General features: G+C 36.3%; 1 protein-coding gene across 13 annotated transcripts in view; it reads left to right on the top strand.

Annotated features, from left to right (window-relative positions):
• LOC143229272 (dystrophin-like) overlaps positions 1–27,787 on the top strand; it is a 147,802-nt gene that overhangs the window by 23,397 nt on the left and 96,618 nt on the right. For all 13 annotated transcript variants that reach the window (XR_013015771.1, XR_013015773.1, XR_013015772.1 and 10 more), the window contains exons 2-4: positions 21,345–21,556; positions 24,860–25,017; positions 26,322–26,511. Coding sequence is in view for 10 of the 13 variants with exons in the window: in XM_076461385.1 (XP_076317500.1) it covers positions 21,345–21,556; positions 24,860–25,017; positions 26,322–26,511 (560 nt within the window). In the remaining 3 variants the exon portion in view is untranslated. The remainder of the gene's footprint in view (positions 1–21,344; positions 21,557–24,859; positions 25,018–26,321; positions 26,512–27,787) is intronic.

The raw sequence follows: 27,787 nt of genomic DNA, 5'->3' as shown, positions 1-27,787 counted from the left end.
ATCACAACTTTTCTCTTTTCAGTACTGGTTCTTATACTTATTTTCATGCACCTAGTCAGTCCTTTACTGCTATTGATCTCTCAGTTTGCTCCTCTTCACTGTTCTCCCACTTTTCATGAAGGGTTAACAATAACTCACGAGGCAGTGATTATTTTTCTATACTTTCGAGAGAGACTGGCTGTTGTCGATGCCACCTGACTCGCGCACCCCAGTGATAGCTGGATCAAGCCAATTGGCCCTCTCTTACTGCTTTCGCTAACAATATCCTGCCATCATCTGTAAGCCATCAATAGACGACTGTGTTGCAGCAATGACTGATTCTATGATAAAGGCTACTACTGCTCAGTGTATTCCTAAAACTACGACACGTTCCCACAATATTCTCGTCCGTTGTGGAATCCTGTCTGCCACATGACACAGAAGGCTCAAAACAGACTTGGAATACTTTTTGTAGATATCCTACACTCTCGCACTGCATCACTTTCCAGCAGGCCCATGCTTATGCTCGGCAGGTAAGACGTCAAAGCCAAAAGGAATCTTAGATTAGATTCACAACCAGCATATGTTCCACCACCAGTTCCAAAGTCGTATGGGACAAGATTTGAAAGATCAGTGGGCAATATAATTCTGCCCCCTCTGAGTCTTACTGTCTGATGGCCAGGAAATAGCTGCTGCCTGAAGCATCGCCGATACTCTAGGTTAAAGCTTTTTCCAGATATCCAGCACTTCTGCTCCATCCTTTACCTTCTTAGCCATCAAAACTCGTGCAGAGCGATTACCTCTTTCTTTTCGAGCTGATTGTCTGTATGACTATAATTGCCCCTTTACACTGGTAGAACTCAAACTGGCCCTTCATTGGTTTGGCAATACATCGGTCAGAGCTGACGATGTACACAATCAGATGCTGCACCATCTATCTCCTGCTTCTCTTGCTATTCTTCTAATTGTTTTTAACTGGCTCTGGCAAAAGAGGTTTTTCCTAATGCCTGATGCCAGGCTATTGTCCTATATTTCTCTAAGCCTGAGAAGGATTTTAAGATTCCTTCAAACTACCGTCTAATTGCTTTGATGAGCTGTCTCTGTAAGACCCTAGAGAGGATGGTTCATGCTTGTATTTTTTGGTTCCTTGAATCAAACAACCTCCTCTCGCCAACCCAGTATTAGTTCCGATGACAGCGCTCCACCTTATTCGACTTAAAACGTCAATCAGATAAGCCTTTCTCAAACGACAATATCTTGTATCAGTATTCTTTGACCTTGAGAAGGCTTATAATACAACATGGAGGTATGGCATTTTTTGAGACCTTCATTTATATGGGTTACGTGGTCGTTTGCCCATTTTTATTAAAACTTTTAATGGACTAGTGATTCCAAGTTCATATGGGTTCGACACTTTCCCGTTCTTACATTTACCGAATATCTTGAAAAGTCATTTCTTCAGTTTTAATTGTTTAGTTATATTCCTATAATCTCTCAGTATTGTTAAAATTTAGATTAAATATCTATATATCCAAATTTGTTACGAAAATACACAGGCTTTCATAGGATGTCCTAATTTTTTCACATGACTGTATCTTCGCTGGGAAAGTCAACTTGTAAGGGTGTGAGGCCAAACAAGAACAGTGTTAGTTAGCATTCCTGTCAAACGAAGAATACCTGTATCAACATACAAGATATTTTCGCTTCGTGGACCTGGATCATGTACAAAATATTAAGTTCAAGACCAGATATAAAACTCAGTTTAGTAAGTTTGTAAAACTCTTGTATATAAACCCTCATTTGTAATAATTATTAGTAATAACCGTTAGTATAAATTGTATTATTATTTGTTTATAAAATATATTTGTGTTAAGAAAGAAAATTGTGTGTATCAGTCTTGTTGGTAAATATTATAAATTTGATACAAATTAATATTTAATTAACTTCTAAATTTAAATTCAATCTTCCGGTTGTTTGAAATAGTAATACGTAATGTGCGTAATATAATAAATCGGAGATTCGCTCGAGATAAATTATAACACGTAACAGTGGACAGACAAATACACACGCGTATTTATAAAAAAATATAAATATACTTAAACACTGTACTGATTCCTGCTTCTAAAAAGCAAGGGTTATACTAACAAACAAGTCCATCTCACAAAAACAGTTATACAATGACTAGTACAAACACTAAAGAAAGAAATCACTGATTTTCTTTCTAATCATTATTTTGCTTCTACAAAATAGCAAAATTATTCAAACATGTTCAAAAATACTTCCGTTTGCGCTGTATACAACAGGAAAAATATTATAAAATATGAGCGTTAAAATAAGAAGTGATAGTATAAACCAGTAAAGAATTCTAGTAACTGACAGTTATGTATGAAGCTGTGAGTCACTAAATATGCTCAATTTATCATGATGCCAATTTCAAATATCAGGTAAGCCATATTGACCTTCTATTCTATTTAGGGGAACAACTAAAACATCGGCCAGATAGAAAACCTCTCAAACATCATAGCCTGATCGACCCTAAACAAAATTCAATTTATTCTTAAATTATCAAACAAACTGAAAGATGAAGCACGTTACAAGATTACAAGAGATATATTAAAATGGAATCTTACATTTTTTTCCTGAAAACAACAATTAATCTTCTAAAAAATTGCCAGTGCGCTTGTAATCACGCAAACAAACAACTGACTACCTAGGCGTACCAATTTTAAATTACAATCCCCATGCAGAAAAACTAAATAAGTAATAACTCATTCGTAGTTTATTCTTATTTGTTTTTTAATATATAAAGTCTTAAATTCGAAAGGATTTGTTTGAATTAAAAACTCCACATATTTTAATTTCATAAAGAGAGCATTGCTGTATTCGTAATCCATGAAGAAACTTCTAGAATCATGCAGTTTCGATAAAATGCTATGAAGCCAAAACTTATTGTAAACTAAGTATTTTTACTCTAGTTTAAGAACACAAGGAAAACCATCAGATGAGCGAGTTTGGTTTATCGTTTGCTTATTGGGTAGGCCCGGCATGGCCAAGCGCGTTAAGGCGTGCGACTCGTAATCCGAGGGTCGCGGGTTCGCATCTCCGTCGCGCCAAACATGCTCGCCCTTTCAGCCGTGGGGGCGTTATAATGTTACGGTCAATCCCACTATTCGTTGGTAAAAGAGTATCCCAAGAATTGGCGGTGGGTGGTGATGACTAGCTGCCTTCCCTCTAGTCTTACACTGCTAAATTAGGGACGGCTAGCACAGATAGCCCTCGAGTAGCTTTGTGCGAAATTCAAAAACAAACAAACAAACAAGCTTATTGGGGTGCAGATAGAAAGGTATGTAGTTCGAGAAGTAACGTCACAAAGTATACTCCTCACTTACAGCTGTGAATGAGGAGTAAAAATGGCTGTCCGTTCCGTTGTTTTATTCAAGGAACCTGGAAAAACTCTTGTTATGGTGGGTAGTGCTGGACAGCCAGTAATTCAAAATTAGGGAGGGCTTTATATCTGAATCTTTTAGGTATATCGCTTAGTCTACACACGTAACGTGCCATTATATATGTAAAAACAGTTGGTATGGGTAGAGAAACACTATTTAGAGGAGTGCTTCTCTACCCATACCAGCCGTTTTCACATATAAAATTTTCTCTACAAGTGGGTTTTCTCGTCATCACGGTTTAGTAACGTGGTATTGTTTATCTGTTTCTTTTTTACTTTTGCGTAAAGCTACAGGATGATAATCTGTGTCAGCTGTCCATAATGTAGCAGTGAAAGACTAGAGGAAAGGCAGCTGAACGGGCGAACATGTTTGGTGGGACGGATATTCGAACGTGCGACCCTCAAGTTGCCGACCAATTGCTCTAACCTGCTCGCAATGCTGTACCCCAATTATTTTTCTTCCTCTCGAGGTGGATTACTGTATGTAGTGAGAAGGTTCTGTAATTTCAGCTTAACTCTTCTGGGGGCTGAACATCCACCCACGTGTTTTCTGTGCGTGGCAACCCATGAAGGGGAGTAGAGGATTTTGATGATTGAAGGGTCCAACCCTAACACTACTTTGGCCTTGAATTCCTGTAGATGAGCGATCTTGGGGTGGTCCCCTAGGGTCAATTGGCTGGTCCACTTGGGCTAGGGTTAACTAAATACCACTGTTGGACATTCTCAACAGGTGTTGTGGCATTGTCTCTGATGCTGGTGTTTGGGTATAAAGCTCATGAAAGTTTGACGTTGCTGTAATATCCTTGTTTGGCATTGCAGTGTCTCTCCTCTTGTAGGGCTCCATGGTGAATTACGACTATGAGCACTGAAATGTTCTTATTTTATTATGGATATCCCCATTCATGAACAAAACGAAAGAAAAACAGATTATTTAAAAACGACCACGTATGGACAACTCTGTTATACAGTCACTATCGAAGTTGGACCAAACACCTCGATTTCTCATTCTGCATTCATTATCTGAGAAATCTTTAGGAGATATATTTCCCTTTTTCATTCGAAAAGAATAAGAGGGGCTTCCTTGCTTCTCCTAGTCAGTAAGAAACATCTTGGTGGAAACATCTTCACCACAACATATTAAACCTTTCTTAAAGTTAAAGGCTTTGGGCAATATACTCATTGAGGTAACTCCCTATGCAAGTCTGAATTCTTCCAGAGGAATTATAGTTGAGAGGGGTTTAAAGAACGTTTCAGAGTCGAAAAACTTGACTGGTTTTTCCAAGCAAGGCGTTTCTGCAATGCGCTATACCTCCACTCTGAAGGATGGAATAATGCTACCTACAAATGTACTTATTTTGACGTTTAGATCGCCACTTCCACCTGCCACTATCAATGCAAGATACTTAAACTGTAAGGTGCGACCATGTATTCCTCTCTGATGTTTCAAATGCCAGCGGTTCAGACATGCAAAGACCTCTTGTCGTGGATCTTTAACATGCACTTGTTGTAGTGGCAAAAACCAAGATGCCTATGAGTGCGAATTTGAACAACATTGTGTTAATTGTAATGATTCACCTTTTTTGTACTTTCGATCTTGACCTAAATTAATGGAAAATAAAGAGGTGCAATGTTTTAAAACTACAAACAATATTTCTTATTCTAATGCTCAGAAGTTAGTGTCCCCAGCAACATCTCGGGCGTATTCTACTGTACTCCATTCAACTGCTACAGTAGGAGTTCAGACAGTTCTTTCCATGCCTCCAACAGAGTCATTCTCCAACTATGAGAAGAGTCTTTTGCCCTCCTTGGTTAAGAGAGTAGACGAGTCTACTCCAATCTCTACACATAAAAATCCTTCCAGTGACTGCTTGGGTTCATTTCTTTCGGCCCTAGCTTTTGGAGTATACTCAGGTTCACTTTCTTTGGTCCCGAGATGTTGAACGATTATTTAGGGCAGTGAAGGTCGAATGATCTCTTTCTTATAAAGTAAAATGATGTGGTCATACATCAAAATGTTCTCCACCCAGTTCTCAATCTAAATAAAAATGGCCACATCGATAGAGTAGAACTGTCAATGTTCTCACCTCAGTCACAGGGCTCTACATCTACTGACAGAGACCTGCCCACTCGATCCAGGGCAGCATCCATGGAGGTCAAAATACCTCATTCTGATGAAGAAAAACAACGTGATCATAAACCAAAAGGTTCTACACCCAATTATCTATGTAAGTCAAAATGGCCACATTGATACAATACAACTGTCGAGGTTTACGTTCTGATCTGGATGGCATCAAAGCACTGATTGCTTCCCACCATCCTGTATGTCTTTCCTTACAGGAAACATTTCTTAAACCTGCTGACACAGTTACCTTTCGACATTTTTCTTTGTACAGAAATTACAGATTGTGTGATGGACGAGTGCATGGAAGAGTGGCACTGCTGCTCGATCAGCATGAGCCCACCCTGACTGTCACTCCATACACCTTTGGAGACTGTAGCCATCCGTGTTTTTTGAGTCATACCATCACTGTTTGTTCTCTTTACCCGTCTCCTGAAGAGACCTATGATCAATCAGACCTTGATGCTTTCGTTGAACAGTTGTCATCTTCCTTTTTAATCCTGGGGAACTTAATGGACATAATCCCCTCTGGGGAGGAACTGATATTGAGGGTGGTAACTCCGTAGATCATATGCTCTCGGATCACAACCTTTCTTTCTTCAGTACTGGTTGTTGAATTATTTTCATGCACCTAGTCATTATTTAAATGCTATTAATATCTCTATCTGCTCCCCTTTACATTTCTGTCATTTCTTTTGTGTGATTGACAGTGACCCAGTGGGCAGTGATAATTTTCCTATAATTTTGAGGGAGACTGGCTGTGGTCGATGCTACCTGACCTGCATGACTCGTTGGGAGCTAGACCAGGCAAACTGGCCCTCTTTCACTGCTCTCTCGGAACTTGATCCTGCCGTCATCTGTAAGCCATCGATAGACAACTGCGTGACACCTGTAACTGACTGTATTATCCAGACAGCTGCTCAAAGTGTTCCTAAAAACCTCTACATGTTTTCCATGGTATCCTCATCTGTGGTGGAATCCTACCTGCCACATGGCACAGAAGATTAAAAAATAGACCTGGGATACCTCTTGTATGTATTTCTCAAACTGCATCACTTTACAACATGCCTGTGCACTTGTTTGTCATGTAAGATGTCAAGGCCAGAAGAAATCTTGGATTAAGTTTCCAACTAGCACCAGTTTCAAAGTTATATGGGACAATATTCGGAAGATCAATGGGCAGTACATTTCTGTTCTTCTTCCAAATCTTGCTCTCTGATTGCCAGGACGTTGCTGATGCCCGATACTCTAAGGGAAAGCTTTTCTAGTTCATATAGCTCCCTTGCGTCATTTACCACCTTTTTAACCATCAAGACTTTGGCAGAGTGATAATCTCTATGGCTATAATTGCATCTTTACACTGATGGAACTGAAGCTTGCTCCTCATTGATCTGGCATTACATTAGTCAGACCTGTTAACATTCATTACAACATGCTGCACCGCCTTTCTCCTGCCTCTCTTGCTGTTCTTCTGGTTGTTTTAAACTAGGTCTGGCATGAAACTGCTTTTCTTGATGTTTGACGATGGGCTATTGCTCTCCATTTTTCTAAGCCTGGAAAGGATCCCAAGATTCCATTAAAGTACCATTCAACTGCTTTGACAAGCTGTCTCTGTAAGATCTTAGATAATATGGTTAATGCTTGTCTTGTTTGGTTCCTCGAATTAAACAACCTCCTCTCGCTCACCCAATATAGGTTTCGATAACAGTGCTACACCGTGAACTATGTAATTCGACTTAAAACATCAATCGGAGGATCTTTTATCAAGCGGCAACATTTTTTTCTGTAATTGTTTTACCTAAAGGCTTATGATACCACATGGAGGTGTGTCATTCTGCGAGACCACCACTCATATGGGATACGTGGCCATTTGCCCATTTTTATTGAACTTTTTAATGGACCAGCGATTCCAAGTCTGTGTGGATTCAACGCTTTGTTGTTCTTTGCCACAGGAACTTGGAGACCCTCAAGGCTTTGTCTTGAATGTCACACTTTTCATTATGAAGATTAATGCTATCACTGGACAACTCCCTCTTACTGTTGCAAACAGGCTCTATTGTTGATGACTTCCACATTTCGTGCCAGTCGTTGAGCATAAGGTTTATTTAATGGTAGCTACAGACTGCCCTCAATCATTTACTGAAGAGGACCACAGCAAATGATATAAGCTTCTCTCTCTCTCTCTAGAACTGTATGCATGCGCTTCTGCTACTAATGGGGTATTCATCCTGGTCCCGAGCGCCATCTCAGTGAAGTTGTGCTTTTGGGTCGTATATTTTACCTAAGCTGACTTTCATCCCACAAATCAAGCAGCTATGCATCAAGTGTATAAAGGCACTGAATATCCCTCGTGTCCTCTCTTTCACCTCTTGGGGAGTGGATCGATGTTCTATGTTAAAGACCTGTCGTGCCCTTATTTGATCGAAACTGGACTATGGGTCTCTGGTCTATGGCTTTGCCAGTACTTCACCATATAAGGCTTCGGCTCTAACGGGAACTTTCTGCAATTTTCCCGTCCAAAGTTTTTACACTGAGTCTCATGAATCTCCTTCACACCTCTGCAGTTTGCGACTATTTTTACTGTATGTTTCAAATAGCATCCCACCTTGGATTGTGTTTTCCTTCCTCAGTGGGCAATGATTTTCAGAATAGATGGTCTGCCATTGTTTCTTTTGGACTTCGTATTCAGGTGCAGCTGGCTGAATTGGGTTTGACCTTGTATGAAGTTGCTGTCTCCACTGGTCAGCGCATCCAATCATGGCTTATTACCATCCCCAAATGTGACCTTCTTTGAGTCATCTGAGGAAGGCAGATACTCCCAATTGGAAACACGGTCTTCTATTTGCTGAACAAATCATTCTTCTATTCTCATTTATACTGGTTCAAAATCAGGTGACTCTGTGGGCTCTATCATAGTATGTTGTAGTTAAGTGGTTGCACACACGATCCCCGCTACAGTTTCTGTGTTCACTGCCGAACTGAACGCCATTTCTCTTGCCTTGGATCACATAAAAGCTATGCAGCACACGAATTGTACTATTTATACAGCATCACTTAACTTTCTACTGGCCCTGGAATCACTTCATGTCAGTTGTCACCCTGTTCTCATTGATATTCAAAGCTTACTGGTCCGTTTATCTTGAGTATCCTTTTCTATCCAGTTCTTATGGATACCAGTGCAAATCGGTATTCGAGGGAACAAGCTCGCTGACACCGCAGCTAAGTCTGTCTGCTGTGGTGCTATCACGACCGTACCTGTCCCATACACGGACTGTGGTCCTCTAGTCAAGTCTCGGCTTCGCACCAGGAGGAAATTGCCCTGTTTAGAATACTCATTGGTCACAAATTTTTAATTCATTACTTTCTTTTATCTGGGACTGATGCATCTGTGTGATACTCAAATCACAACAGCCCACATTTTACTATCGTGAGTGACGGCACCATTTTAGACATGTTTTTACCATAGGTTCACCCCTGACGTTGAAAAGTGTGATTAGCGATGGCTACACTGTCCACCTCAGTTTTGATTTAAAATTTTAAGGACCATTGACCTTTTAAATTCTATTTAAATTTTTAATTCGACAATTGGCTTTCGTTTTGTTTTAACATGATTCCTCTTTACATATAACTTTTTATCGGTTGTTTAGCGCAGATAGCCAAGTTTCTTTGCGCCAAAAAATACCAAAGAACCAATCAATGTTTCTTGTTAACAACAAAGTTGCACAATGTGCTAACGGGGTTCTGCCATTCGCGGGTATTGCGTCCTCGTTTTTAGCAGTATAAACCATCAAGCTTACAGATGAGCCACGAGTGGGTTCCGTTACGCATGCAGGAGGCAAGTGACATGTTTTAGAAACCACTTGTTTCCACTTTGTGTAAAGAGATGAAAAAGAAAAGAAAGAAACAAGCAAGCTCGAACGAGCGAAAGAAGAGTTACTCTCTATGTCAACATGTCACAGACAGTCGCACGTGTTCCAGGATTTATCGCAAACGTTAACGGAATCGTGTATTTCTTAGACCATTAGTTCTTGGTAATTGATTCAACAACTGCACACTCTCTATGGAGTAGCTAATGTTGTAATAATTCTTAGTGATTTTATTGTTATTGTTCATCTAAATCTAATGATTATCTGTAATTAGAATAAATAATTGTTTGGCGCTCTTTTAAAACTGTTGTTTCAATCACAAAATTCTTTGTTTTTTTCTCCTCGCAAAACATCTCACACTTTACTTTGTTCAGTTGTTTACGAGTTATTAGGCTTCATTTGTTGATTCCGCGATAATACAAAATCAGTTACTCAATTATATGTTTTATGGAAACACTATATTATACATGTTACAAGCCTGTTTGCAGTGAAACAATAATATGCGGATGGTATTTTTGTGAAATGGTCTCAACAAACGAAGGAGTTTTGTTTGAAAGTGAAGAATATAAAGAATTTAAGATTCGACTGGATTTTGTGTTGTTGTATTTTTTAAAAACTAATGTTTTTTTTTTCTTTTGTTTCAAACAGTTTGGCTTTGTGGTGAACAGAAGCAAACACAGTGAAAGAACGTTCTGTTTTCTTTAATTCATGAATACCTCCATTCTTAAACTAGTTGTACTATGGTTGTTTCTTTACTGACACGCAGATCAAAGCGCAGATAACTTGTGTCAAATAACATGAATAGAAATGTTTGATGGTAAATGAGTGAATGTTTAAGGACGGTTGTACACGATACTCAGTAAATTCATAAAAAATATGAAAATAGATTAATTGTTCAAATATATAAAAAAAATTAAAAATGAAAGAATGAAAAATAGGGGTCGTAATGAAAACAAAAAGACCATAAGAGAACGAATGCCGATGAAAAGATAAGTGAAATTAAAATAATAATAATAATATACATAAGCTAATTAATGAACTTGTACATTCCTCTAGGGATCTGTGGTGTGAAATGCTGGCCTAGTTTTTAACCACCAGAGAATTTCTAAGAAAGTAGTTGCTGTTTTCTTTCACTTCTGAATGGTGTTTATCTTTGTAAATATATTACACAGTTACTTTTCTCTTATATATAAAATTAGAATATACATTATTGTGTAGCTTATAATAACATGTTATATTTTAAGATATTTTCATGTTTATGGCGAGTAAAGAAACGTAAGAGTTCAAAATGTTCTGAACTAATACTTTTACTTTTTTACGATTCTTGTCATGTTGTTTTATACATAAGGCTTAAACAAAAAGTATAAAAAATAAATAACGATTTAAGTAACTAAAAAACATCATATTTTGTGTGAAATACGTTGTGACATTGTTTTCGTCAAATATTTGCTACTATCATTTATTTATTAGAATCGTGATACACTGATAAAGCCACCAAATTAGGGTGTGACTTATGATAACAAATTATAATTTATTCTAGCACTTAGATAGACCTCTACACAAGGGGCTGTAGTAGCTTTGTGCGAAATTCAAAACAAACAAATCTTACTGGTTTGGTGTATTTTTACGAATTTCGCGCAAAGCTACAAGTCACAAGCTTTCGATAGAAGTATCTGCGCTAACCGTTCGTAATTTAGCAGTCTAAGACTAGAGAGAAGGCAGCTAGTCATCACCACCCACCGACAACTCTACTCTTTTCTACCAACCAATAGTAGGATTGTACAACTATATGGTTTATTGCTTTTTTACGTCAGATCGTACCAGTTGCGATGATAGAAATAAAGTGTGACCTCTATATTACTTGAGTAGCTTTGTGCGAAATTCAAAACAAACAAATCTTACTGGTTTGGTGTATTTCGAATTTCGCGCAAAGCTACACGATAGGTATCTGCGCTAACCGTTCGTAATTTAGCAGTCTAAGACTAGAGAGAAGGCAGCTAGTCATCACCACCCACCGACAACTCTTGGGCTACTCTTTTACCAACCAATAGTAGGATTGACCGTCACATTATAACGCCCCCAAGACTGAAAGGGTGAGCATGTTTGGTGTGATGGGGGTCCCAAACCGCGATCCTCAGATTACGAGTCGAATGCCTTAATCACCTGGCCATACCGGACCTAATATCTAATTGTGGTTTTACTCTAAAGCAAGCAAACAAATACTTTAAAATAGAGGGTCTTACTTTTCATTTTATTTACCGGTTAATATTTGTTCAGGAAGATTGGACTTAATACATTTAAATAATTAAATGGAATTAATCTTGTGCTAGAACGTTGGACTGTCAGTGACTCAACGTTGAGCTTGAGGTCTTTTAACACTAAAATTCGGGGCTCAATTTCCTTGGTGAGTACGAAGCAGATAGCTACTCTATGTAAAGCTTTGAACTTAAATAAAACAAGCTAACGAAAATGTTCGAATTTGTTGCCATGTTACAACCAGTTGTTAACCCTTAATATTCTCTAATTACTTTATTATATTCTCTTCAGTGGATAGAATTTGATGAATTGAATAAGCTGTTATATTTGGTAATTGTTTATTTGACTATATTAATTTTCCAATAATGGAATAATTAAGTGTAAAAACAATAAATAGGCAATAATTCTATGACGATAACAAATTGTATAAAATCAATATATATATATGTATACACTATCTTACTTGCTTGTTCAACTTATATAGGAGTCATACAGTCACTGGTATGCTCCAGTGGAAGGGATCAAGTAGGAAAGTCGACCCCTTTTGTAACTTTCCGGGGGGGGGGCGTAAGGGTACAGGCCAGATTTGGTAGAAATCGGTCTAAGTGGTTCGGATATTATAAGCGAATACATATGCAAAAAGCTTTTGCCAAATAGTAGTTTAGCAATGAACTTCAATTACAATAAAATAAAACATATTTTAGTTAAATACTATCTAATGTTTTGAACACACAAACACGCACCATCTGGTAGTACACAGCACATTACATTTCTAGTTATTTGTTTCGTCATTATTATTGTTTTGATTTAAATTTAAAGAATATCCATGAATTTGTGAAACATTAGTTTCACATACTTAACTCTACTAATTTAAAAACATAATTCTTGGGATGTGATTTTAGATACGATGTCTATTTATAATGACAGTGCTCTCGTTTTCAAAAAATTAGGTTTGTATGCATTGTGACGTGTTAATACTGTGATGTAATATTGTATTACGTTGTTTTTCAACTTATCAAACTGTGATTACATGTCTGTTTTGTTTTTATCTGAAAAGTACTCGTATTACGTAGAAATTATTAACATTAGTTTAAACTATCATCATATCATTATCAAACACATTTTCAATTAGTGATAACGTTATTGTCGTTTTTTTTCTAAATACGCATACTCGAATAAAGTGATATAAATATTTTGCGAAAGTGGTGGTACAGGTAGAAATACACACACTAACTTCTTCACAGACCGTCTTTATTTTACACTTTAACAATGACAACCTTATTACACTTCCTGTCTAACGGCTGGAAGACGCGTGGGTATCACCGCAGTCTCCCCCATTCTCCATCTAGTAAATTTCGATGATGGTTTCTCGGGTTACAAAGTGTAGTTACATATTGTGTGCCTAAGTTACTACCATAGTGCAGCCATAGTCATGTGGTAAACACACTCGACTCGTAATTTGAGGATCGTGGGTTCGAATACCCGTCACACCAAACATTCTCACCCTTTCAGCCGTGGGGGCGTTGTAATGTGCGTTCAATCCTACTATTCGTTTGTGAAAAGAGTATCTCAAGAGTTGGTGGTGGGTGATAATGACTAGCTGCTTTCCCTCTAGTCTTACACTGCTAAATTAAAGACGGCTAGCACAAATAGCCCTCGAGTACCTTTGTGCGAAATTCAAAACAAACCCTCTAGTCTTACACTGCAAATTTAGGTATGGCTAACGCAGATAGTCCTCGAGTAGCTTTGCGCGAAATTTAAAACAAATCAAAAACTACAGTGCACTGAGAATATTATGCAGACCTTTGAATTGGACACTGAAAGAACTTTAAAGCAGTATCTTTCTATTAGTAAGGTAAAGGATCAGTGTGTGTGTTCTTATAGTAAAGCCACATCAAGTTATTTTTTGTGTTTACTGATTGGAATCGAACCTCTAGTTTTATCATTATAAGTGCGAGGGTTTACCGCTGTTCCACCAGTGAAATAAAGTCTCGAACACTGTCGATAAATATTCACTACTACTATAGACTTTATAACTCTCAGCCTCATTCCTCTTAATAGCTATAACGTGAAGCATTACACCAGTGCTGACTGGATGAAAGTGAGAGATATGTAGGACAATAAATTTGGAAAGATCACAAGTAAAAATAAGATACCGAGGATTTCAGAAAAGAAAGAGAAAGACATAGAAGACTGTTGACAATATTTCTCGTGATGACGAGAAATCCACTTGAAATTAAATGGTATCTCAAGAAGGCTGGTATTAAAACTTTTATATAAAAAAGTACAGAACAACGTTTTCTGTTAACCTGAAAATGACTTAAGAAGGTCAAATGTTGTTGTCTACTTTATTTTATTAAAAGTTTTAATATCCATACCAGCCGTCTTGCGATACTTTTTTGTTGAAAATATTGCGTTGTTTTAATATATTAGTAACAGTATTATGATTATTCTTATCACTACCGTCACTAAGTTGTATTTTCGAGTGTGATGAATATTTACTGATATAACTAGTATAGTTATCAGAAATAGCTAGGCCTATCAAAATATAACATCTGAAATTCACTTAAAAATAGGTGATAGTTTCAGTTTATTCTTGGCCGAGTGATGCTTGACTTTAAAGCGGTGTTGGCAAGTGCGTGTCTAAAACGAAGTATAGTATGTTGACACGTGATCAGTTCGGGTATCAGTTTACATGTGGAAGGAGAAATACTCAACCTGAAGCTTGCTTTGCCGTTTGTTATTGACGTTTAGAGAACACGTCTAAAAAATCCTTTTTACCAGGACCTAAAGTGTGTATTCAATATGACCTTGAAACCGTATTTCCTTCTATCATGACGTCATTAAGTTTGTTGAATTTCGTGCCAACTACTCAAGGGCTATCTGCGCTAGTGATTCCTTATTTTGGAAAGATTATTGTTATTGTTGTTGTTTTGTTTGTTATTAAACACAAACCTATATAACGGGCTGTTTGCGCTATGTCCACTACGAATATTGAAACCAGGTTTATAACATTATAAAGTTCTAGTCTTGACGCTGAGCCATTGACTAGAGGGAAGACAACTAGTTAACACCACCCACTTCCAACGCTTTAATTGCTCTTTATTAATGAAAAGTGGGAAGACTATCTCCTTATAACGTACCCACCAACGAAATACTGGTATTTTGGTTTGAAGCCTTTACATGAAAACCTCTGAAATGAGGGTGCTCGGAAACAGATGTTTCCCTTAGCTCCACTCAAAGTTAAGGTAGTGGCAAATCTTCATTGTGGACCTATAGCTTAAGTGGTTGAATTGGTTTTATAAGAGAGGAGACTCGTAGCTCGAAACTCAGACAAACGGCTAACCTTGTACTTATGGTCCTTCATGGTAGCGAAGATCTATAAATCTAATGCCCATCTCATCTGGAGTCTGTTGGTGAAATTGATAGCAGACATATTGAATATTTGAAGTGAGGTGTATTGACACTAATACACTTGAAGCAAAGATAAAAGTTACTATTCAAGTAAATAAAAGTAAATTCTGTTGCATTTTAAAACCAAAACCATAACCCACGTTTTTTCTTGTTGTTGGTGTATACAGTAATCTCTATGATAATTCAGTCAAATATTTTTGTAATAACTGACCCAAGTAATTTTATAATAATTAACTCACACACCTCTGTGATACTCAACATATGTATCACTGTGTTAATTAACCCAAGTTTATGTATGATAATAAATCATAGTTTTTGCATAATAATTACACTTAACATTTTTACGATTATTTACACAGGGTAGTAAGTATCTTATATATTAATAACTGTTTGATAATCATATGCTGATTATCAAATTTGATAATCATATGATAATCATAAACTGTTGAATAACAGTAATGCAGGATATCGATGTCCTGATGACATCATGACGAAGTTCTTTATGCCAAGTTGACATCTTCTTTATTTGGGAAAAATGTAGAAAACAATTGACATCACTTAGAAAGCATCAAATACTCTGTTGTAACATACCTTGCTACTCTAACCACTGCCTTCTGCAAAGTTCTATTACATCATGGCCTTGTTTACTTATACAGGATAAAAAATCTCGGAAAGTTTATTTATAATATCTTCCAGAAAGTATCGAAACAATAGGATATTGTATCTTTTAAACTTTTATTTGGAAAGAAGGCGTGCCAGAATGACATGACATGCTCATCTGTATATAAAGGCCTTCCGTGGCACAGCAGTAAGTATACGGACTTACAATGCTAGAATCCGGGTTTCGATACCTGTGGTGAGTAGGTAGCCCATTTTGTAGCTTTGTGCTTAACTTTAAACAAACTATACACAATGCCCATACTCCATGACAGCATCGTTGTTCAATTACTGGAATTGAGTAGTTACAGGAAGTTAAATTATTTTTAGTCTACTGTTAATATTGCCTAGGACAGTTCTGCCTTTTATTAATGGCTTTATCCATCTATTTACTTTAGCGAAAATACTAGGTTTATGAAGCAATGCAGAATCTGCACAAAGTGTTAAGTTTTACCAGTTCGATCTAATTTCTAATTTATATTTTAGAAAATAATAATCAACGAAACTATTATTTCTTTATGCATTATATACTAGTTTTAAGAAAAATGTTAAGATTTCTTTTCAGACAATTAAACTTATTTATAAGTTTAGGTTAATACATTATTATGGCTCATTTTATTTAAACAGAGAATGTATTATAACCTGACGTAGGACGAAGTATGGCGAAACGTTAAATTTTGCAAATACGCACAGACCTATTCTGAAATAGTTGGTCGCGAGCCAAATCATGAAAATATTGATTTACACTCCGAATACACTAACCGTTAGGCCACACTCGATCTTTACACTGCGAATACACTAACCGTTAGACCATACTCGATCCTAAGTTTACAAAGGAAAAAGCTATTCGGAATCAGAAAACGTGTTTGTGATTATTTTATTAGCTTTAAATAGCTTTTTAACTTTCTCAAATAGGAAGTTACAACAGTCATTTCGTTATAGTGCTGAAAAACATACTTGTCCACTACGTCTGCGGGCCCGGCATGGCCTAGCGCGTTAAGGCGTGCGTTTCGTAATCTGAGGGTCGCGGGTTCGCGCCAAGTCGCGCCAAACATGCTCGCCCTCCCAGCCGTGGGGGCGTTATAATGTGACGGTCAGACCCACTTTTCGTTGGTAAAAGAGTAGCCCAAGAGTTGGCGGTGGGTGGTGATGACTAGCTGCCTTCCCTCTTGTCTTACACTGCTAAATTAGGGACGGCTAGCACAGATAGCCCTCGTTTAGCTTTGTGTGAAATTCAACATACAAAACAAACAAAATCAGAGAACCTCTTACCCACAGTTGGCTCTTAGGTCAGCCAAAATCAAACCACTACGTCTATTGTACCTTCCCTCTGACAAAATATCACAACAACCACATTATAGTGCTCAGAAACATACTTGTCCACTGAATTATCCTGTGGTATACCAGAGTGGTCACTATATCATATTCAGCATGTACTTATCTTCTACAATAAATCTTTCTATGACTCTCCTCAGATGGACAACCACAACAGATATTTTATAGTATTCAGTACATACTTGTTCACTAAATTAACTTATGGCCCTGTTCTTATGGAATACTACAGTATTCATTTACATATGTACGAGGGCTGTTCAAAAAATACGCGGACTGTTTGAATTGCGCGGCTCCAGTTGGTTCCAGGGAAATCCGCTTGGTGTCGCTAGGTTTGCACAGATCAGCTGATTACGACGCCATTTCCCGATTGCAGATATCTTCATTTGTGTATTAGTTACGCGGTTTTAAGTGAAGTGCGATTTTTTCGTTTGGCGGATTTCAGAATGAATGACCTGAAGGAGCAACGACTTGCTGTGAAATTTTGGGTTAAACTTGGAAAATCTGCGACTGAAACTTTTGCTATGCTTAACACGGCTTACGGTGATGTTGCTATGAATCGTACGGCATGTTTCAAGTGGCATGAACGTTTTAAGGATGGTCGACAGTCCATTGAAGATGATGAGCGTCCTGGACGTTCTTCCACATCAACTGACGACCCACACGTCAACAAAATCAACACCCTGGTGCGGGAAAATCGACGTCTGACTGTCAGGGAGCTTGCTGAAGAGTGTGGGATATCAGTTGGATCTTGTTACGAGATTTTGACCGAAAAATTGAAGATGCACCGCGTTGCTGCGAAATTCAGTCCTCAGAACTCGTGAGTTTTTGGCCAAACACTCGATCACTGTTCTTCCCCACCCCCCTACTCACCTGACCTTGCTCCTTGCGATTTTTTCTTGTTCCCCAAACTCAAAAGACCCTTGAAAGGAAGAAGATTTGAGACGATTCCCGAGATTAAGGCAAATGCGACGAAGGAGCTGGAGGACATTACAAAGAAGCGTACCAGGACTGTTTCAACAAGTGGAAACACCGTTGGGATAAGTGTGTGTGTTGGGGAGGAGAGTACTTTGAAGGGGTCCCAGACCTGTAGCTTCTAAATAAAGTACATTTTGTTTTATGACGTCAGTCCGCGTATTTTTTGAACAGACCTCGTATAGTGTTCACTTATTTATCCTATAGCTCCCTTGTGGAATATTACAGCATTCACTTATAGTGTTCACTGAATTATCCTGTAGCTCTCTTATTGTAGGATACTACAGCGTTCACTTATAGTGTTCACTCAACCCTATTGTAACTATCCTCTCTTATAATGCCTCTACAGTCACTTAATAGTTCAATTAATTGTCCTAATGTAGAGAAAGCTCTCCCGTTATTTAAATAAAAATTTAGTGTTGAATTTGTACCCTTTAGTTTACTACTACATATTTTTAAATCAATACAACATCTCTTTCCAAGAGATACAATTCACAGAAAGCTCTACCACATCTATCATTGAGCTAAGGTGCTTAGGTTGTGTCTAAATATCATCACACTACAGTTAATAATGCAATGGTAAGTAATGGTATTCTTATGCCGTAATAATAATATTCTTAAGCTACAGTCATTGTTCAATCTGTGTTCGTGTGATCACTTTGACAATATAACGCATTTGTATCGAGATCTAGCAAGACTGTAGAGCTCTTTGGTAATTGTAATTGATTTGGAAAAGAGATATTAATAGTTCAGTGAAGCAAGTCGTGACAAGATTACTGTTTCGTCCGGGTCAGTGCACATGCATCTTACAGAGACGTGGAGTAAGCGAAAAAAATAATTAGATAGAAGAGTGACATGTTCATTATTCTGCTTAATTAATTAAATGAGTGAACCAGATTAATCCCTCAGTCTTATTAGATTATTTAGTTAGCTTATTTTGCCTCAACAATGAAACTGTTTTTTTTTTTTTTCGGTGAAACTATGTGAAAGAAATAGTAAATATTATATTGTGTAAGATGGATAGATGTTTTCAGTGGGTGAAAAAATAAATCCTAGTTCGAAATTACATCTTTTTTTCTTACCTAATTAAACAAATTAACAGTAAGTCTTAGGAAAGCTAATGTTATAAATTTTAATGCACAAACCTTTTACCTATTTTTTCTGAAATGGAATACTCTATTTTTAATTCATAGTTCTAATATTACGCCGTAGATGGCACTGTACTATCAAAATAATTACCCATCTCTTCGTGCCTACCGGTTGGTATCGTTAGGATTTTAATGAATATTGAAGTTTTTGTATCTTTCATCTTGTCAAGTAAACTTTATATACAATAAAATATTTGATTTGCAATTTGTATTGAAAACAGCAAGAAATTCAACCCCCTCGTTTTGAATGAATAAGCAAATTATTCTTATTGTATTATTTAATAATGAAGAAACTAGACGACACTAAGAACGCTAATTTGTTTGTTTGTTTTGGAATTTCGCACAAAGCTACTCGAGGGCTATCTGTGCTAGCCATCCCTAATTTAGCACTGTAAGACTAGAGGGAAGGCAGCTAGTCATCACCACCCACCGCCAACTCTTGGGCTACTCTTTTACCAACGAATAGTGGGATTGACCGTCACATTATAACGCCCCCACGGCTGGGAGGGCGAGGATGTTTGGCGCGACTCGGGCGCGAACCCGCGACCCTCAGATTACGAAGCGCACGCCTTAACGCGCTAGGCCATGCCAGGCCCAAGAACGCTAGAAAAAAAGTGTTAATTCTTGAAAAGCAAAAACCTAAAAAAAAAAAAAAAAAACTATTACTATTGTATAATGCATCTTATTTCTCTCTTTACTAACGTCGTTCTTATGCAATTATGTCATCATTCTTATTAACACACAGATTCGATATTGAATTTGACAATTATTGATTCTCAAAATCAGAAACAAATATATCATCATGACTTCCCGATCTGGAAAATCTAAGGATATTCCCAATAGATACATAAAAATGAATGATGATCGCAGCTGTCAATGTGATTCACGGTTAAAGAATTGCAGCCTTAGGAACAAATCATGGGCGTTTTCATCATCTCATTGTTTTTAACACTGTACATAGGAGCCTAAAACTTGAAGTCGATAATACACATTCAACTCTGAAAAGCAGTCAGAAAGAATACATGCCTTATTTTTCATTAATTGGTCAGTCGCTTTTAAATCTTATATTATTTGATGTTTTGACTAATTTATCAGTTATAGAAATATTAAAGTTACATTGACGATAATTTAAGGCTTAGAAGCAAATGATCAATCAGAGTAAGGTATGTGAAGTGTTATCAGTTCTTTTTTTAGTTGTTGTTTGTAATTAAGCACAAAGCTACACAGCGGCCTATCTGTGCTTTGCCCACCACGGGTATCAAAACCCGGTTTTTAGCATTATAAGTTTGTTATTGGTTATTGTCAATTTCCAATTTCTCTCTTATGATAATTTCAAACCGTTTTTATTTGATGTCATAGGGTATAAAATAAAGAATAAAGTTGTTCAAAACTTATGTAACACATTGAAGTTTTCTTATTATCCTAAATCTAAAACTTTTATTTTTATGAAAAGAAAATCTACTGAATTACATCTTTAAATTATTCTATGAAAATGGATATACGTTTTAAACAACACTTACTTTTGTCACTACCATAATCCTTAGTCATACTTAAAGTTTATTTAGTAAACCGTGTATGAGCCCAAAAGTTTAAAGACTAATGAAAGTTTTTAATGTAACAACTTGAAAAGTTATTCGATATTATTTAATTTATTGATTGGTTTGAAATTGATCGTACGTTTCTGCCACGATAAAAATGCATACTAATATATAACACAAAAAATATAGGTTTCAATTATCAAAACTTGTTCAACATGTGACAGTCCTTCAGTTGTAACATCAAGTTGTGTTCACGCACTTATCTGTATCTGAGTTGTGCTTTTAAACTATCGATGTTGTAACATCTGTTGCTGCCTTTAAGTGACTTTAGCTCAAACAAACATCAAAGAATAGTGAAGTGATTTATGATATCGAACTCTACGAAAGCTTTTTTAAAAAATGAGAAGTGAGAGACATGAGATTTTGCTAAACTTGGACCTATTCTGTAATTTCCTCACAGTAACAGACTTACTTTGTTTCCATGGAAACACACCCCACCAAGAACTTGTAAATGACATCCAGGATGGAAGGTAAGAGGCGTGGTTAACGAATGGATGGTTTTGACATAAAGTTATTAAATAACTGTTACAGAAAGCTTACATTCTTTGCCAACAGTGGCACAGCAACGACAAGCGTGGGACGGAGGAAAAGAGCGGGAATTGCACAGACAACGACAGTTGGAAGCTATGATGATTAATAGGCGCACATTTGAAGACCGCAAGCGTGATGTAAAAACTTGGCTGGATCGAATTGAGAATAGGGTGGAAAGACTTCCCCCTGTCGGCCAAACTCTGGATGTTCTTGAAGTTCAAGTGAAAGAACAAAAGGTAAATTCCCTTTCATTCTGTTCTTGACATGAAAATTCATTAAATATGTTAAAATTATTTCCCCTGAGCAAGAATAAATCTTATGATGACAGATAAACATTTCTAAGAATAGAACTGACAGTGAGAGGTAGCAATTAAAATTTCCATGAGTTCTCAATCATTCTAATTTAAAATGTCTGCGTTAAGAATTGCAGGAAAGTGAATAAAATACCGATTATAATTAATTAATTGGATTAACAAAGTAACACGTTTGTTTGTGTAAGTAAACGAAATATCTTGTTATAGTTAATTCTAAATATTGAAGTTGGCACAATTTCTGGACAAGTAAAGATGAGTTTTTTGTCGTAGAAATGTCATTATAATGTTCAATTGGAAGATCTCAATCAGGTATGTAGTTATTTTTGTATATAATGAAGCACTTATAAAGTTTATAAGGAAGCTAAAAGAACGACTAGCTACCTCTGTTTAAATTCAAAACACAATTGTTACTTTTATCTATTTTTGTTGTTGTTGTTTTTTGCACTATCTGCACCAAACTTTGAACTGATAGAATATAATAAAGGCAACTAATTACTCAGTATTATTCGCCGCCAACTCTTGGCTAATCGAACGATGCGATTTTACTGGGAATCTTATATTGGATTCAAATTCCCAAAGTGCAGTACGCGTTTTCTCGAAATGGAACATGAACCATAAACCCACGAATTCACAGTACTGGTACTTTAACCACTACACCACTAGTGAAAAAAAAAAAAACACGAAAAAACATTTCTATTTACAAAGTTTTTTTTAAACATTCATAGCTAATTGCTGTGGTGGAAACATTAATAATTTAAGTATATTTGTATATATAGAGAAAAACAAAAATAAAGGTAAAAACAACTCTTAAATTTTAAAGTGTTCGAATTCAAAATAAATTAAGTAGGACACGTGATATGTAAATGTTCATTAAATGGTGATTGGTTAGAATAGTATCATTAGAATTTTGTTTTATATCATTAAATATGTTTGATAACCTAGAGGTGTGTGAAATAACGTTAACATTGGACCCTTTCTACTGCACAGTTGTGTTCCCGATTAACGAGATCGACAGCTAAACTTTGTATGAATATTGTGACGTATTAAGTATCCGGTCTGTGTAATTACTATTATTTAGTTATTTATTACATCGATGTATTTTGTGTTATTATGTAACAAGTGTTATTTTGTTATTTTTGGAAAAATACACAAAAAAAAAATAAATCTGACTTTTCCAACAATCGAGTAATTTAAGAACTTGAGGGGAATATTTTGTAGAGAGGATGAGCTAAAATGATTACAAGACGTAAGTCGTACTTTTGGGTTCCGGCATGGCCAGGTGGTTAAGGCACTCGAATTGTAATCTGAGGGTCGCAGGTTCGAATCCTCGTCAAACCAAACATGCTTGCCCTTTCAGCCGTGGGAGCGTTATAATATGACAGTCAATCCCACTATTCGTTGGTGAAAGAGTAGCCCAAGAGTTGGCGATGGGTGGTGATGACTAGATGCCTTCCCTCTAGTCTTACACTGCTAAATTAGGGTTGGCTAGCGCAGATAGCCCTTGTGTAGCTTTGCGCGAAATTCAAAACAAGTCGTACTTTTATTAGCTGGAGGTGGAGTGATGGTTATCGTATCGGAATGCTTATCGGAATTTTTTACGTTCGTACCGTGATACCGCTCAACATACTCCAAGTTTTCACCTGCATTATAATAAGGAAATTTAATCCTGTTATTCGCTTTAAAGCTGTAGAAAATTCTGGTAACGGAAAACGCTGCTGACTAGTTTTCTTTCTTTTCGTCAGTAATAAAAAGTAGGAATGGTTATATTTGAATCTTGGGGGGTCTCTGACCTGGTCATTTAGCCCACGTGCTGTATATAGTACTGTTCAAGTTAAAAATACCAAATACATACGCGTGAGCTAGAAAAGCCAGTTGCATATCCATCGCATTATGTAAATAAGTTTATTTCAAAGCAACTTATATTTTCGCTATAAAAGTGTAACATTATTATGCATTTTTAACGTTTTGAGAACGTTAAATTCTTGATATTCGAACAAAATGTAGTCAAATTTTAAGGGCATTTTTATTTATGAGAACTCATTAAATAAGAAACTGAATTTGGTATGTTTCAATGGAGAATAGAGGGAACTAACGATGTCTTTATCAATATCTGTAAGTTATTTAGAAGTACAGATAAAACAATAATACTACTATCTACGAAAGAATTTGGGAAAAGATGAACAGAGCATTAGTATTTCTTATTAGGTGTCGTATTGACAGAGATAAAAATTTTACTTTCCCAGGTTAAAATGATAATTAAAACAACATAAAAGTAGCATTTTATGAGTACACACAAAATAAGTCTCAGAATGGCAGCTACTAAACATTAGTGTTCCTCAGACTTGCTTGAAGCAAAAAACAGAGCAACAGAGACAAAATTTAATTATTTCCCAAGTTTATTGGAAGAATTTACCAGATGGGCAGAGGAGACAGTTGGTATACTTTGGACGTACTTAAAGCGAGAACAATAGGGGTACACTCCATATGAACATGAAGAACGAACCAGAGAGCAAGAACGGTAATGTAAGTAGCCTTCAGGTACTCTTGAAGTCGGAGATAGAGAAGCAGGACAGCAACGTTAGTGTCCTTGAAGAACACTTTATGTATAAACCTCAGAGATAAGGATGGCAACGTTAGTGTCCTTCAAGAACACTTAATGTATAAACCTCAGAGATAGGGATGGCAACGTTAGTGTCTTTCAAGAACACTTGGTGTATAAATCTCAGAGATGAGGATGGAACGTTTGTGCCCTTCAAGAACACTTTATGTATAAACCTCAGAGATAGGGATGGCAACGTTAGTGTCCTTCAAGAACACTTTATGTATAAACCTCAGAGATAGGGATGGGAACGTTAGTGCCCTTCAAGAACACTTTATGTATAAACCTCAGAGATAGGGATGGAGACGTTAGTGTCCTTCAAGAACACTTGATGTATGAACCTCAGATATATATATCCCTCAGGGCGGGATAAATGTGATCATATAACAGTTGTTTCGTTTAGGATAATTTATTTCTAACGTATTACTCTGAAACAAACAATTATTAGATTGACTTCACTTGTTTTTGTAATGTTTTTAACCTTTATTCCATTTATATTTGATAGTGATGTCTCAGAACTATTGAATATATTTAATTTCAGTAAATGATTTACAGTGAAACTTGAGAAAATGTTAACGTTTCTAGAACTTCTAAATCAAAGAGAGTAATGACTTTCTCAATGACAGATACTTCAGAATGAGATTCATCAGTGGAACCCGGATGTGGAAAGTTTAAGCCGATTGGTTGATAAGTTGGCTAGTGACAACAATCCTCACGATGATATATTGCAGCTGAGGAATATGACTGAAGAAATACGTCAAAGATATACGGAATTATCTTCACGGTTAGTATCTTAAATAGATTATAAATATATACCATGATTTTACTCGTAAACGAAATAAAGTGTAGTGTGGGTGAATAATATTTGATGAAATGGTAAAACATACATACGATGAAGAATAACGTAGTCTAAATATAAGAAAAAGCTTTCGTAGTTTTTCTACGTTCAGATGGAAATAGTAGCAAACGGACTCTATTTTTTAAAAGTAAAATTATATACTTCACGATATAGTCGCTTATTTGATAAAGTTTTCATTCTTTAACTCTTGGATTATTTTTTATTAATTTTGAGTGTTTCATTCTATTAAAATATTTCCAATACAAATAACATGATCTCATTAATCTAATCTTAAACGGTGATTTTAACTTCTAAGAAGTTCCATCGTTTAAGAGAATTGCTTTTGCATATTGCGAAGGTCCAGCATGGCTAGGTGGGTTAAGGCGTGCGACTCGTAATCTGAGGGTTTCGGGTTCGCATCCTCGTCGCGCCAAACATGCTCGCCCTTTTAACCGTGGGGGCGTTATAATATGACGGTCAATCCCACGATTCGTTGGTAAATAGTAACCCAAGAGTTGGCGGTGTGTGGTGATGACTCGCTGCCTTCCCTTTAGTCTTAGACTGCTAAATTAGGGACGGCTACCGCAGATAGCCCTCGTGTACCCTTACGCGAAATTCACAAACAAAAAACAAACAAGCATACAGCGATTAAACGAATTAATTACCTGTGTACAACATAATAAGTTTATGGGGCAGCTAATCCATTACTGTGGCTAACCATTTGTATAAAACAGATAAAGATATAGAACAGCTTATATGTTCCTGCAGCCAGATTTTTGTATGAAACATATAGAGGTCGAATTCTTTTTCATTTATTATTAATTTCATTAATATGATGTTATACATACTTTTATTGCTTTTGGTACGATGCTAATAACGTTTCATAAAATAAAGTTGAAAAATAAAAACAGTTTGTAATTTAATGTGAGATTAATATTTGTGTTTTATTAAAAAGGAAAAGGGTGATTGAAAAGAAAGATTGCAACTACACCTAGTGGAAAAATATATTTGATTATCCCATTTTGGGCAGAATTTAGATCTGCTAGTGCTAGGCACTTGATTAAATATAATTAACCAGTTAGTAAAAAATGTAATTAGAATATTATGATTCATGACATTCAGTCATTGTTTGAGTCTAAATCATGAAGTTTTATTGGAGATTTTCTGTACTGAGTTAAATAAACGTGGATATTCTTTCTGACTAATGCGACGTTATGTTATATCTACGTTTTAATACTTAAAATATTCAGTCTTCAAGCAAGAAGTAAAGCTTTGCAAAACGCAGTCAACTCCCTACACCAACTGGATAAAGCTATGGACAGGTTTCTTGCTTGGTTATCAGAAGCAGAGTCAACTTTCGAAATTCTCGAGTCGGAAGCAGAAAAGTATGGTCTGCGGGAAGACATGCAACAAGTCAGAGGATGGTCAGAAAAAGTCAGAGTAAGGAATTTGTTTTATATGTAGTAACGAACTCTGAAGCACTTTAAACTACAGCTAGAAGGTTCAAAGTTTGTAAGAGTATAGTTTTAACTTAGATCATGCGTAATTACTTTCATTGTTTGTTAATGTTATTTGAATGTAGGACTTCAGTGAAATTCCCATTACAGGTTCTAACATCAGAAGAGTAGTTTGAAATATTTTCATATTACTGAGATTACCTGAAGAGTGTACAGGAATATGCTTTATAAACTTATTTTCAATTATTAATGTTTAAGAGTGCTAAGTACATCTTTTGTCCTCCTGCGCTCCATCCCAAAATCATGGCTCAAATCCGCCTCGTAGCGAATTACAGAATTTGATAGTGGATTTATGTTTATATCTAATGCTGAATTCCTTCTACTAGTAAGTATATCTAAATAAACTTCTGAATATGAGTGAACAATTTTTTCGTGTGTTTAGGTAAAACGAATTTAGCGATGTATTCCAATTATATACCTATTTTAATAGAAGCTAGTTTTAGTTGAAAGTTGACAGGGAATACTGAACGTCACTTATCTATGTATATAATTAGAATCTGGAACTTAAATAGAGAGACTAAAGACTTGTTGTTTTTTTCAAAATAACTCCTAAATATTAAACATCACCAAATTCTAGGCTTAACTTTCATTCTTGTTTCTATGGTTAATATTGAGGTTATAATAATTATCCACATAGTAAAGTTCGTTCGTTTGTTTTGAAGCACAAATTACATGAGTTATGTGCGCTACACTCACCATGGGTATCGAATCCCTGTACTTAGAATAGTTATAATTCGTTAAACTAACGGTTGAGTCGCTTGATGGGGACGCGTATATTTTATATACGTAGAGCTGCACGACAACGAAAAAAGAAATGAATGAATAGGAATCGTAATCTAACAGATTTTATAAGAAAACATGATAGAATAGGCTAAATTAAATTTACTTTTATACATACGTACACACAAAAAAAAAAACCAGAAGAAAAACAACTGATCTTCAGTTATTTGGATGGACGATCATTGCTGTTCTTTTCTATTAGTATAACATCTTAGTGCGAATATTACAATATAGACAGTTTATAGAACAACACAGGTTTGTATTACAAATATTACAGATAGTCATAGAAATAATATATGCAAAAGTACAATCACACAAACAGTCCCCAAAACAACACAAATAGTCGTTCAAAACCCTATTTTTAGCGTCATAAGTCCACAGGCTGACCTTAGAGCCAACTGTGGGTAAGAGGTTCTCTG

This window comes from Tachypleus tridentatus, chromosome 10 (assembly GCF_004210375.1).
Source record: "Tachypleus tridentatus isolate NWPU-2018 chromosome 10, ASM421037v1, whole genome shotgun sequence".
NCBI classification, from domain to species: Eukaryota; Metazoa; Arthropoda; class Merostomata; order Xiphosura; family Limulidae; genus Tachypleus; species Tachypleus tridentatus.
This window is presented reverse-complemented; position numbering and strand designations above follow the sequence as displayed.